The sequence below is a fragment of the Carcharodon carcharias genome, chromosome 13, assembly GCF_017639515.1.
Source record: "Carcharodon carcharias isolate sCarCar2 chromosome 13, sCarCar2.pri, whole genome shotgun sequence".
Lineage (NCBI taxonomy): Eukaryota > Metazoa > Chordata > Chondrichthyes > Lamniformes > Lamnidae > Carcharodon > Carcharodon carcharias.
The window spans coordinates 16,223,729-16,238,585 of NC_054479.1; the positions used below are offsets into that span (position 1 = coordinate 16,223,729).

At 43.4% G+C, this 14,857-nt stretch overlaps 1 protein-coding gene across 1 annotated transcript; it reads left to right on the plus strand.

Moving 5' to 3' along the window:
- Window positions 1-205: 205 nt before the first annotated feature.
- cryba4 (crystallin, beta A4) lies at window positions 206-10,118 on the plus strand. Its single transcript, XM_041202756.1, has 5 exons — window positions 206-270; window positions 3,479-3,597; window positions 5,854-5,995; window positions 7,638-7,780; window positions 9,925-10,118. The coding sequence occupies exons 1-5, from the start codon at window positions 235-237 to the stop codon at window positions 10,070-10,072; spliced, it is 588 nt and encodes a 195-aa protein (XP_041058690.1). The 5' UTR covers window positions 206-234; the 3' UTR covers window positions 10,073-10,118.
- The last annotated feature ends 4,739 nt before the right edge of the window (window positions 10,119-14,857 follow it).

The window sequence follows — 14,857 nt, forward strand, 5'->3', positions numbered from 1 at the left end:
AAGGGAGACATTTGCAGGACTATGGAGAAAGAACAGGGAAATGAGACTGGTTGGATAGCTCTTTCAGAGACCTTGCATAAACTCAATGGGCTGAATGGCCTCTGTGCTGTAAAATTCTATGAAAAAGTGGAGTTGTTTGCAGTACAATGAGCAGCAAACACCATCAATACCATTCTTAATCTTGTTCTTTTTTTTTGCTCCAGGACTAAAACCTAAAAATAAATAAAATTCAAGATGTCTCATTGCACCAAACTCTCCAGCCACTGGAAGGTAAGGCTAAATACACTGGGTTGAAGCTTGTTCCTTTGACCCAGATATTGTATTTCAGTTTGGCAGCACTGAGGATGGTGCCTGCCTCAATCTATACTCTCTTTACATACATCTTAGGAAGTTGTCTGTGCCATTGGATCCCATTGCATGAGTATCACACCTAGTGGTAACCCCAATATAAACTCACTAAGGTCTCAAAGCTGACCACCCAGTATTCCCAGCAGCAAAGCCCAGGGGTTTTCCATTAAGGTTAACACCGCGTACACAACACTCTATTGATGAAATACATGCATGCATGGACCTTTTTTTTCATCAGTTATGGGATGTGGGCATTGCTGGCTAGGCCAGCATTTATTGCCCTTCCCTAGTTGCCCTTAAGAAGGTGGTGGTGAGCTGGCTTCTTGAATCACTGAAGTCCATGTGGTGCAGGTACACCCACTGCGCTGTTAATGAGGGAGTTGCAGGATGTTGACCCAGCGACAGTGAAGGAACAGTGATATATTTCCAAGTCAGGATGGTGAGTGACTTGGAGGGGAACTTCCAGGTGGGGGTGCTCCAGTGTGTCTACTGCCCTTATCCTTCTAGATGGCAGCAGCCATGGGTTTGGAAGGTGCTGTCTAAGGAACCTTGATGGATTCCTGCAGTGCATCTTGTAGATGGTACACACACTGCTGCTACTCTGCATCAGTGGTGGAGGGAGTGGATGTTTGAGGATGGGGTGCCAATCAAGTGGGCTGCTTTGTCCTGGATGGTGTTGAGTTTCTTGAGTGTTGTGGGAGCTGCACTCATCCAGGCAAGTGGAGCGTATTTCATCACCCTCCTGATTTGTGCCTTGTAGATGGTGGACAGGCTTTAGGGAGTCAGGAGGTGAGTTACTCAACGCAGGATCCCCAGCCTCTGACCTGCTCTTGTAGCCACAGTATTTATATGGCTAGTCCAGTTCAGTTTCTGATAAAACTCACATTCAGATAAAAGAATGAAAGGTGGATCATGGAACAACAAGGAGGCTGAAAGCTGCACCAATGGGCTATATACACCCAGGCTCCTTCCTCAGATCTTCAGTTGGCCAGCTTGAGGGGTAGCAAGTGGCAATGGATCACTTACCCAGGAGGAACAGGAACAATCTTAGGGCGGACAAGCCTGCTCTGTTCAGTCTCATCTCCAGGCCCCCTGGGAATGGCAGTCCTCTGCCACCTCCCAAAAGTGGGAATTTTTCATGAGTTGGTTAGTCAACAATGCTAGGCATCACAGCAGGGGCTTTGAAACTGTCCATGCCCAATGTTCAAATGGGCAACTGCACTTTGGCATGTGAGCCATGTGCCCCAGGGAGGTGCCAGTTCCCTGGTCTCTGCCAAATTGGCAATTTTCAGGCAGAGCTACATTCACATTTCATACAAATCATTAGGATTCGGGCTCAGCACCCACCTCGTCCACATTCTCTCTTTACACAAGCCGGATCTGACATCCATTCAAACCAAAAGGCTCCTGAGCCACTTCCTCATTTGTGAGTATGTGTGTGTGTGCTGCCACATAACATTATTGCTACATTTAACAAGCCAGTACTAGTTTTGGCACATAATGGCGAGGTGGAACGGTCAGTCAACTCTCAGCCAAAGGGGCGCTAATCAAATTAAAAACAGCATGAGGTGATTGGCAATTTGCCAACTTTAACCATTTGGCAGCATAATGACAGGTGGGGGAAAATCGAGAAAACATGTCTGCTTGTGCATTGTCTGAAAGAACAGCTTCAGTTGGTAGCCAAATTTAGACCCAGTAAATGATTGCTGTTTTAAGCTCCCTGCCCTGCAGTAGCATCAGCCATTGCAGTTAGACTCCAAAATAATGGCCACATAATGACATGTAATTGCAGTGAGCAGGCAGTCAGAGGTAAATAATACGTTGTGAAGAAATTAAATTGCTTGAAGTAACTAAACCTAATTATATGTCACAATCCTAATGTGCTTTTATGTGGATTATGTTTCCATATTGTTTATTGCACATATCTAGCAATAATAAAAATCTTTAAAGACCATTTTAGAATGCTTTAGATGGCTTTCATTAATGCGATGATGTACGATGTGATGGGCCCTGTTGGGATTTCCACAATGTGACTTTTATCTTAGGCCTGCAGTTACCATGGCAATTTTCTTAACCAATTTAAGAATTAAAAAATTCACGCTGGCCTACCCAATATGAAACAATCCTTCTTTGGAGTATACCTTTTGCTCCTACATTTACAGTTTGTTAAGCCGCTGTAAACATTGTGCAAGGTCTCTGCGATGGTTCCTGTACAATCAACAGTATTCTGAAGGTCAAAGGCCAGGAGGACATGCTAATGAACCAGGTCTTCCAGTTTGCAGTCCCTACAGTAAACTCATGTTAGCACAGGTCTCACGCAGTCTACAACTAGTGTTAAATGATTACAACACACTTCATACTGGCAGTGAAATATCCAAAGCATCTCCCCTTAGAAAATAAATCTCAGCTCAGAGGGATTTCTAAATCCATCATTGATACCAAAAGGGCCTTTGCTATTATTTTTCCTGCAAAGTAACAACTTATATTTATCATGTGACTGCAATGTAATTTAATGCCCTGAGACTCTTCATGGGAATAAAACAAAATGTTTCACCCAGCCACGTAAGGAGATCCTAGGGCAGATGACCTAAAGCTTGGCCAAATTTAGGTAAGTTTTAAGGAGTGTGTTAAAGGAGGAAAGAGAGGTACAGAGGCAGAGAGGTTTCGGGATGGAATTCCAGAGCTTAGGGCTTGGGCAGCTGAAGGCATGGGCGCCAACGGTGAAGCGATTAAAATCAGGGATGGTCATGGGCCTGAAGCGGAGACCAGAGATCTGAGAGGGTTGTGGGTGTGCAGGGACCACAAGCATCACAAGTGATGTATCCTTGATTTAAAACTGCAACTTAGGTTATGACAAGCCTGCATGTTAGCTTTCTGGTAAACCACATTTCAAACCAGACTGCGGCAGATGGGAAGTGTTATGGAATGTTGAAGCTACTGACTGAAGTTTGGTCTTCTTATTTCCTTCACTTGGGCTTTTGGCAACTTTGTTCCAAATTACTCTACACATTTTGTGTTCTGTCCAGTCAAAAGCATTTTGCATATGCACTAACTGTAGAGTATAACTCGCTGTAACGCAAACCTATGATCTAACACTTCTTCCTTTCTTCCCTCATCTGCTCTCCTGCAGATCATTGTTTGGGATGAGGAGTGCTTCCAGGGTCGTCGACATGAATTCACAGCAGAATGTTACAATGTCATGGAGTTCGGATTCGAAACTGTGCGCTCTATGAAGGTGGAAAGTGGAGCGTGAGTATCTCGGAGATGGGATAGCAGCAAGTGATCAATCCAAAAGAGATTACATAACAGTGAGGTGCCACAGAAAGGAGCAAAGGTGTCTAAATTGGACATCCTGGCAATATAATAAAAGCTAACTAGTGTTCTACTGCTGGAAATCAGTGATTCTCTTTGTAATCATTCCATCATATGTTTCAAATATGCTGAAGAGATCTGTAGGTAGATTATTATTGGATTAACCGTTACTCTGCTTTAACTCTGTTAATCCAACAATAATCTACCGATAGATCTCTTCGCTGGGTCACAATCCTGGAACTCCCTCCCTAACAGCACTGTGGGTGTACCTACACCAAATGGACTGCAGCGGTTCAAGAAGGCAGCTCACCACCACCTTCTCAAGGGCAATTAGGGATGGGCAATAAATGCAGGCCCAGCCAGCGATGCCCACATCCCACGAATGAATTCTTCAAAAAAATCCACTGTCAAACTCTGAATGGACCCCCAAGGCCCAATTTTAACCCATTCAAAACACGCCCACTTGCACACGGTTAAAATTTGATCCCTAGTTTCAGAACACCGCTGCCTCTGAAATCCCTACTGAATATTTGACTTAATCTAACAGAGAGCTTGCATATTCATTTAAATCTGTGTCTTGCTGTGTTGAAGCCTGCGTCATTTATATTCCTTGTGAAACATTACCGTGGGAGCACAAGTATCTCAAGGATGGCAGTGGTTCAAGGAGAACTGTCACCTCTTCACAACAACTGAGATGTCATCTTATTAGCATCTGCCACATCCTCAGAACAGCAAAAAAAAACATTGCGTAGCCATTGAATTCAACAGCTGTGATTGGCGGCTTTATCTTCTGGGTGATAGAAGTTTACCAACAGCTGAGGAAAATCTCATATAAGACAAGAATCAGGAAACTGCTAATTTTATAGGTAGCCAGAGAGATATGGGCCGGAATTATACAGCCCAGTCACGGCAGAGACGGGGCCATAAAATGTGGCGAGTCGTCCTAAACTGCATTGATTTCAGCGGTGAAGTAAAATCCCGCTGCAGTAAAATGCCACCCACGGTAGCTGGCAGGAGACCAGCATCCACGTTGCTGTTTCAACACTGGTGGATTTCGAGGTGTCGAGGATGTCTGTCTCCAGAGCTGACTCTCAGCGATTCCGGAGGCAACAGCTCCAATTCTTTTCACTCAATGGCAATGTCAATGGAATCAAAGTTTCAGCTTCTGAACCCGGAGGGTAAATGGATAATCATCCTGTTAAATCTGGCTGCAATCTCATTGCTCTGCCCCGGTTAAGTCCAGCAGTTCCCTATTTTACCAAACGGGGAGCTGCCTGAGGAGCTTTTCTGCAAAAGAAAGTAGGTGAGAATCCTGACAATTGAGAGCCAGAATGTAGACCACTGAAGTGGCTGAAAATAGGACAGCGAAGCAAGTAAATCAGTTTGTGGCGCAAAAAAGGCCTCGAGAATGTAGGAGGAAGGGAAAGGTGTGGTTATTGAGAAGTTGCCCATTATAAGGCTCTGGAACAACGCTTTGTATTAGCTCTGCAGCAGGCTTGATACAACAGTGAAAAAGTGCTTTGCACACAGTTAATTCTATTACAGTGCACTGATTGCCATGTAGGCAAATACAGCTATCATTTTGCACGCAGTTACATTCCACACACAGCAATGTAAAAAATAATTTGTTTAATTTGTTTTTGGTGGTATTGATCAAGGGAGGATACTAAGAGAATTCCCTGCTGTCCTTCAAATCGTGCCATGGGTTATTTTTAACATCGGCACAAACTGCAGGAGCAAGCAGACAGGAATTCATGTAATACCTCAGCCAATGCAACACTCCTTCAGTACTGCATTGGAGTGCCAAACTAGATTATTAACCCAAGTCCTGGAGGAGCTTGAATGTCACAACCCCGGACAAGAATGATACTCACGGAGTCAAATAAGCATGCAGGGATGAATGAAGATGGTGTAGGGCTGCATCTCAGAAGAAATTGTGAAAGGAAAGCTATATTGTACCATATACATCACCGAGAAAGTGGAGATCAATTATCCCACATTCAACACATCAGCCATATTGAACCAGTTAACTAGGCCCACTCACATTGTCCCTCACATTGGAGCACTTTGTAACATCTCAGCCAAACGCTGTCTCATGAAGGGTAATCAAAACTCTTTTGAAAGGGGCACTGAAGTGCCGTGCATCAATGACTTGTCTGGAATCTTTCTGACCTTCTTCTGTTTCCTCCGTAGCTGGGTGGGTTATGAGCACGCAGCCTACCAGGGACAGCAGTTTGTCTTGGAGAGAGGGGAGTACCCCCGCTGGGAAAGCTGGAGTGGCAGTAACTCCTATCACATAGAGAGGCTGACATCCTTCCGGCCGATTGCCTGCGCTGTAAGTGTTTCAGCTACATTGAAAGTACGTTCTAAAGTCAGAACACCAACCTCTTCAGCAGCTGTGGGCACAAGTACACAATTCAGGGAAATATCTTTACCCAGAGAATCTGGAGCTTGCCACCACAAGGAGGCAAATAGTGAAGGTTCCTTTAAGGGGAAGCGAGATAAACAGATACGGGAGAAATGAATAGAAGATTATGCTGAAACAAAAACAGAAAATGCTGGAAAATTCAGCAGGTCTAACAGCATCTGTGTAGAGAAAGAAAACAGGGTCAACGTTTCGAGTCCGTATGATTCCTCTTCAGAGCCCCTGTGGCTGCCTCTCACTGTGTCCAGGGGTGGCGAGCCCAACTCCAGTTAACAACCCTCCCCCATATCAAGTCATACGGACTCAAAACGTTAACTCTGTTTTTTTCTCTCCACAGATGCCGTTAGACCTGCTGAGTTTTTCCAGCATTTTCTGCTTCTGTTTCCGATTTCCAGCATCTCAGTATGTTGCTTTTTATCTTAGAAGATTATGCTGATAGGGTTGGATAAAGAGGAAGGGGGGGTTCATGGTAATCATAAACACTGGCATGTTCCATTTGGGTGGAAAGGCCTGTTTCTGTACTGCCACAATCCATGTAATTCCATGTCATAGTATGCAAGCATTGGGGAAATCTTTCTGTTAAAAGCAGAAAACAAAAATAGGAGTGAACAATACAATTGGGGAATCAGATGAAATTGTAAAGCAGAGGTTAATCAGTTAATATTTGATGACAGAGGGAATTCCAGAGCTTAGGGCCACGGCAGTGAAAACCTGACTGTCAATGGTGGAGCCAAAAAATCCGGAAAGTGCAAGGGACTAGAAGAGATGCGGAGAGATCTCAGAAGGTTTATGGCTGGGGGATGTTACAGAGTTAGAGAGGGATGGGGCCATGGAGAGATTTGAAAATACGGATGATAATTTCAAAATCATGGCCTCATCTACCTTTTTCCACATTGTAGGCATGCAAAGAGAAAATGTGTTTATCAGCAACACTCCCATCAATGCATCAGTTGTTACACCCACTGCCCACTACAGAGCTACACTACATAGGCCAGGTAGCTCACGGGTTCAAACGCCTGTCTTTGGTGATTTGGTAGTGTCAGTTGAGGGTGATGGAAGGAGTGTTATAATTGCATTCTGTGCCTTTGAAGAGGAGAAAAATCAGCCAGAATCCCTGGTCACTGCTGGTCATTAGCCCATAGCCTCTACTGCAAATTGCATGTGTGCAACTGTTCATTGAGAGCAGGATCAGGCTAAATTGTAATTTCCCCATGGTCCAATAACCTGCAGACACTCTGGCCTGGGTATTCCAATGGTAACCTATTCATTTTACATGGATTATTATTGTCATGACAATTCAAAAATCTAGATCTCAATCAGGCATATCTCTAAACAATGGGCAGTAATAAGGCAGTGGCGAGGTGACCAGCCCTTCAACTGTGCCTAGAATGAACTGGCAACTTGAACAGTGTTGGAGAAAAAAATTGGGACGATTTTTATTTAAAAGCTGCCCACCATGGTGCATCCTCAGAAGAAAGAAATGCTTTTGAAATGAATGTACATGACAGAAATGTGATATCTGAATGGCCTGTTTGATGTCTCCTTTCTACAGAACCACCGTGAATGTAGGATGTCCATGTTTGAGAGGGAGAACTTCCTGGGCAGGAAGGGAGAGCTGAGCGATGACTACCCATCTCTACAAGCTATGGGTTGGTGCAACAATGAAGTTGGATCCTTCCGCATCCACTCTGGCGCGTAAGTGCTTCTAACAATAGTAAGGAAAGTAATTTGCCCCAACAAAGCTTGTTCCACTAGTAATGTTGTCGTGCCAGTCAAGTATCCCATTATAATTTTTATGCCCCAGATGCTTACAAGTAGGACTTTTTCACAGGTTTCGGGAGGACTTTGTGGCCTAATGGGGGTCCCAAGTCCACACATGCCAGTAGCGAGACAGGTTCAGAGATATTCCTAGAGGCAACCCCCAATTGGCTTCCTCCAAGCTCACTGTCCAATTAAAGATCACAGGTGGGATGTAGATGCCGCTGGTCCAACCACAGGGCTGGCAACTCTGAAGCATCGGCAACCCTGCCAGGAGGGATCGGCACGGCTAAGGCAGGTTAGGGCCTGCGAAAGCACCTCACCACGGAGGCCCCCTTGGAGAGGGAAGTCTAAATCAAAGGGTTTAAGCATACAGCCCCCTGGGGCCCACTGGGGCCTCTGGAGCTGTCAGAGCCGCCTTCCTTGCCAATACCCTGCCTTTGAGGCTCGGAGGCTCCAATTCCAATGGCCCCCCAGGATAGGTGCTGGGAAGTCACCTCCCTGAAGCTGACGTCCTCCCCACTGGGTGATAGGCTGGGAAAGTCATTCTTCATAGGGGCTTTTATTATTTAAATTGGCTGCTCACCAAAAGGAAGCAACCAATCCACATTTAGTCCTGCCTCCAAGAAACATCCCCAGAGGTGGGATGGCATCAGAGAACCATCCCTTCATGGTTCCTGGCTACTTTTCTGGTTCCCTCTGCCATCCAGCCTACTAACCAAGGGCTGGAAAAATCCTGCCATAAATTTCAATTATTCCTGTCTTCTCCTCGCATTGAAGTGTTCTGAATTCCTTGCCATAAAATGATAGTATCTTACAGCACAGAAGGAGACCATAGATTAATGGGGCAGAGTAGCAAGACCTTTAACCTGTTTGTTCTGTGTGTGCTGGGCATGAAGCTTTTTCCGGTCCTTAGGATTTTCATCCTTTGCCTAGTCAGCACAAGAAAATGCAATTGACAAGCTTAATGTCATCAACAATTAGGACCCTGCCTTGATTGACACACAGAGATAATCTTTGACCCAAAATTATGAGCATTAAATGAAATTCATTTTATTATAATGAAGTAAATTAGAGTATTGGGTATTGTGGGTTATCACATCACCCATTCATCATTGCATCTTGAATTCAAATACAGTGCAGCCTGGCAGTGAGGGTCTGATGAAGCCCACACATTACCCACAGAATTTACATTTAGAATAACAGAGAGGCTGACAGCGCTCACCATTATTACAGAGAAAATCAGACAGCAGCTTCTGCCAACCAAACAAGCAAAGTAAAAGATGGGAATCTGGAAACTGTGAATGCACATACTTTGCTCCTCCATGAGGTACACTGTGGCAGTCCTTGCTGAGAGACTCAGCATTGAAATCAATGGAATGACATTAACTTACAGTGCTTACCCTCTAGTTCTTTACTAAAGACACCAGAAAAAGTTAGGGCGGGTGCATTCATGAATAGGTGGATTTTTAACAACGTGATAAATGATATTTACTGGCAAACAACCTTTCTGTCCCTCAAAATTTATTTTACAAATGTGGAGTCTCATTCCTTCTGAAGTTAATTAGCATTGGCGATTTTAAAAAAAGAAATTAGACTTTTTAAAAACTTTTTCATCTCTTTTTCTTAATCCTTTCTGTTTTGCCTAATCTTTATTCCACTTATATGGTTCAGGTCTAATTTATACTTCCTGCTTTATACTTTCTGGTTTGGACTCCTACATGGCTCAGTGTTGATTCTTCAAGCTGATTGGTTAAAGAGCTCAGCAATTTCTTGGCATGCAGAGGATGTTGCACTGGATCAGATGCCAGATTAGAGCAAGTCTCTATTCTATAGCCCACTAAACCTGTGTGGGCAGCTGTCAGTGAGGTGAAAGATAGGTACTCTTCCTTCACCCTGACCACAAAACCCAGGCCATTAACCTGCACAAGAAAGTGCAAATATATCAGGTATCAAACAATGGTTCAGGTTGTGCCCTATCTATGTAAGTAACATTGGAGTAATTCTACTGGGGCACTTGAATTTGGTTGTGAAACATGCTTGGCCCCTGGTAACAATTTTGCTTCCCCTCCCCCCTCCAGATGGGTATGCTACCAGTATCCCGGTTACCGTGGCTACCAGTTCATCATGGAATGCGATCGTCACTGCGGGGAGTACAAACACTGGAGGGAGTGGGGCTCCCACGCACAGACTTTCCAGATTCAGTCCATCCGCAGAATCCAGCAGTAAATGAACTCTGATGGCTCCGGCCACACGTCTGTTTTAATCTTCAAAACAATAGGGAAATTTAAAAATTAAATAAAATTTCCTTCTTTATTAAAATGACTAGTTTCATTTAATTGATATCTGTACAGGGAAGGGGTAAAAGTTAACTTGCCACCAAATGAGACCAATCTTTAGACTCTAGCAGTTATTTTTAATTGTAGCTCAAAAGAATTCAGCAATGCAGGGAGACAGCTGGAGCACTGAGTTCTTTCTATTTGCCTTTCAAAAAAAATTTTCAAAATTTGCAGTTTCGGTTGCTGCCCTTTCTTGGTATAGAGGAGGGATCATCACTTCTTTAAATGCACACTCAAGATGTCCAACACCATCCGGGGTAAAGCATGATAGATGGGCACCCCGTCCACCACCTTAAATATTCACTCACTTCACTACCAGCATACATTGGCAGCAGTGTGTACTATCTACAAGGTGCACTGCAGCAACTCAGCAAGGCTCCTTCGACAGCACCTTCCAAACCCATGACCTTTACCACCCAGAAGGGCAGGGGCAACAGATGCATGGGAACACCACCACCTTTAAATTCCCTTCCAAGTCCCATATCATCTGACTTGGAGCTATATCGCCATCGTTTAGCTTCACTGGGTCAAAATGGTGGAACTCCCTACCCAACAATGCTGTGGGCGTACCTACACCAGACAGACTGTAACGGTTCAAGCAGGCAGCTCACCACCACTGTCTCAAGGGCATTTAAAGATGGACAATAATTACTGGCCATACCAGTGACATCCAAATCACACAAATGAATGAGTAAAAATCAGACTGTGTGGCCATGGCTGGTAATGCGGCTAATTATTGCCCATCACTTGATGCCTTGGGTAGGTGATCATGGCAGGTCTTTTTCCTGAACCCTAACAAGCGGCCACTTCAGTTAAGAGTAAGACTCTCACAGGCCAGACCAGATAGGGACAGCAACCTTGCTCCACAATAGTGAACCAGTTTGGTTTTTCACAACAATCCAATAGCTTGTGCTGATACCAGCACTGTTATAAATATTTTTAAAAACGGAATTCAAATTGCCATGATAGAATTTAAACTCTCATAATCTGTATTTTAGTCCCAGTCTCAGGATTACTAGCCCAGCAATGGAACCACTATAATACCATCCCATATAAAATGCAGCAAGGATTTGTTGCTCATGTAAGCAAGTGTAATTTCTAGTCACATTCACGATAAGAATGAACCATGCCAAATTCGCAGGAGCTCAATTTACTAATGCTGAGCCTGAGAAAAAAAATTTGGACTTTAAACATTCTAACCCAATTTTAAAACAACCTTTTACTGGTACAAGCACACTTCTGTTTATTTGTATCATGCATATAAGTTGGAGCAGGAAGTTCTTTGAAGAAGAGTCATATTGGACTCGAAATGTTAACTCTGTTTCTCTCTCCACAGGCGCTGCCAGACCTGCTGAGTTTCTCCAGCACTTTTTGTTTTCATTTCAAATCTCCAGCATCTGCAGTATTTTGCTTTTATTTAAGTAAAACGGTCAATCCTGAAAACTCTAAGGTCCTGAAGCGCAGAGCAGGTCAACAGGATTGCTCGATATTGGAGGATTTACCAGCATTTAGAGATAACTGCATAATCTTTGAGAAAAGGTCCGAGGGAGCATTTAACAGTTGTATATAACAAATCAGGATCCAGATCGTAAACCTAAAGCAGCACTTCTAGATTTGGCAGGGAAGTTGGCCAGGAGTGCCCAAGTTCAGGGTTTTGAAGGGAAAATTTAGGATCTATTCCCTTCGAGAGGGAGTGAACTCAACAGCTGGAACAAGTTGCCAGGAAAGGTAGTTGAGGCAAGGATGTTGGATTCATTTAATAAGCAGGCAGATTCTGTAAAGGAGAACAGTACCACCCATATTCTGAAATGTTGGCATCGCATGAACTGAAGGATATTCGTCAAGCGAATCTGTGTCTTGTGAAGCTCGTGCTGGAACCTTCGGAAAGCTTTGTGCTTCTGAGAGGACTGAGGTTCGTGTTATACTTACAGATGATCAACGTTACCTTAATTCATCCATCCAGAAAGGTTCTAAAGCCTGGTGCTCCCCTCCACCCTGGATTCAGGCACATTTTTAATAATTATCCTAGGGCTTTCAATGCCTCAACCATATCTGGAGGTTTCCTCTAACAATTGAATATTTCTTGTGTACTGTTATGACTACAGCAGATGTTAATTGCTGCACAAGCCAAATCGCTGAGGGAAACTTGGCTTACAGGCCATAGCCTTCTGTGTTGTATTCTGAAAACGAGAAGAAAATGTACTGATCTCAGCAGCAAAAAGCACAGTAACACCATAGGGATTTTAAAAAATTAAAAATAAAAGTTTTATTAACAAGGATAGAAGAAAATTAAGCACACAAGATTACAGTAACACAGTTAAAATTAGTCTTACAAAACATTTCCACAAGAAGGTCTACTTGGTCAGATTCACAAACACCTTCCAGGCAACACTCCTTTACAGATGTTTAATTATAAAAGTCCAGTAATATTACCAAAGGCAAACTGCTGAAGCTTTAATAAAGGCATACCACATAACCTATTAAACTCTTCTCCCACTCTGCTGTGGAAGACTTTAGAGCAAGACTGCTTTTTGCAGCCCAAGGCTTTTCTTGCTTGACTGGATGGCTGATTCAATCTGCAGCATCTACCAACCTAGAGCTGTTTCCAGGGGATCTTCCTCACATAGCCAATAGCCCACAGCCAACAGCTACCAACTACCTTAAGCTTTCCACAGTAACTCTAAAATACCTTTTCCCCCTTTCAAATTGTGTTCCATTGTTCTCACACCTCTTTGAAAATCAAATCCTTTCAAACAGAAACTCTTTCATGTTTCTATATTGTCTCAATAAAATGTAATATACTCTTTTCTATTTACCAACAGAACTCCTGCAAGTTGCAAACATGTTTCTTACCACCTCTGGTGGTGAGGCTTCCCTTTGATGTTCAAACAATTTCCCAATTTATCTAAAAATGCAAATGTTAGGTTCAACCTATTCACTTGTACATCAAACCCCTCATAATATCTTATTACAAATGCACAAAGCTAATGTCACTAGCCTCTCAGGTCTTCTATTAAGCTTTCCCCAGCTTAATTAAATCATTTACACACACACACACACTCACACACACACACACAGACACACACACACACCCTTCTTCACAGAACAACACAATATTCTTCAAAAATATTTTTAAAAATAACATTCATTTCTCACAACACAAACATTGTGATATCATCCTGAATTTACCTTTTACTAACTTGAATCAGTGTTGCCCATCATACTCTTTAAAATTGAATGTGAAATAATATTTCATATTTAGCTTTTCCAGCCCTTTTAACATATAATCTTTCCCTGCAAAGTGGGCTTTTCAATGGAAGAAAACACTACCGAGATCCCCTGCCCACTTTCGACACAAGGTTATTTCCACGGAAAGGATCTAGAAATGAGTTTATTTTAAAATGTGCATTTAGGTTAAAGCTTGCTACAAAGGAGTGAATTTCACAGTTCAGCGTGTGTGCTATGGATTTTGAACGGCCAATCTGAACCTAACTGCCTTAGGACAATGGAAACATAATTTGACATTTTAGACAGTGTTCAAATTCAGTACCGCTGTGACAGCTTGACTCAGAGGTCATTGAAGAGTTAGGTTTGTAGTTGCAGCTTGGGGGGAGGTGGAGAGGTGGGGGGGGGGGGCGGTGGGGGAGGTACGGGGGGCACTGTGGGTGGCAGTGGAGGAATGAGTTTGAAAGGGTTGTCTCTCATGACTAAAAGCTGATACTTGAATCAGTTTCTTTTTTACAAAATAAAACAGAAACCAAAAAGTCAAAGGCAGGATGCAGAAAGATTGCTCTGTTTAATTAAGACAATCTACTGAAGTGAGGATAGCATGGCATGTTCTTTATTTCAATTCATTACGTGAATAGGAGATGATTGAAGCAATTCTGATCTTACTTGATGCTCTGTAAGTTTCGCCCAATTATGGAATAAAGCAGCTCAGGATCCAACACAAGCTCTGCATCAACTAGTTTACCCTGCTCCATCTTCAAACAAAATACATTGTAAAAATACATGTGAGAAAAGCATAGGTACTGTATCCAAATTACAAGGAGGTACAATTGTTGCACATCAAACAGGTCTCGGGCAACAAGGGTCAGCTCCTACAGAAGCAAGAGTCTCACACCCCGAATGGTAACAATAACCACTAAATCCGAGAAGGTATCTACATCACTAAACCCAAGAGGGGATCGACACCAGGTCCAAATTTCGAACATTGGCCAACATATTCAACTCCCCCAGCTAATTTGTGAGTTTACTGCCACTCTCAAGCAGAAGGCCTTATCTGACTGATGATCAATTCTTGCCTGGGTCATGGGGCTGAATCTTCGGCTTGGTGAGCAGGGGAGGGCCCCGCTTGCTGAGGCATAAAATGATGCGCGGTGACGTCGGGTGTGCAGCCCGACATCGCAGCGCGTCATTCAGACTTACAGCAACCGAGTCAGCTGCGCGCCCGCCGAACCGTCAAAGGCCTATTAAGCCCATTTAACTCTCAATTAAAGTAATTAACAGAGCTGCCCGTCTAACCTTAAGGTTGAAGAGCCCAGACGGCCTTCACATTTTTCACAGAACCTCATCCATGGGCTGGATGAGTTTTCATGAATGGTTCTAAATTTTGACAAAATTTTTATTGAAATTAATGCACATGTCCCAGCTCTTGTGGCAGTTTCCAATGAGG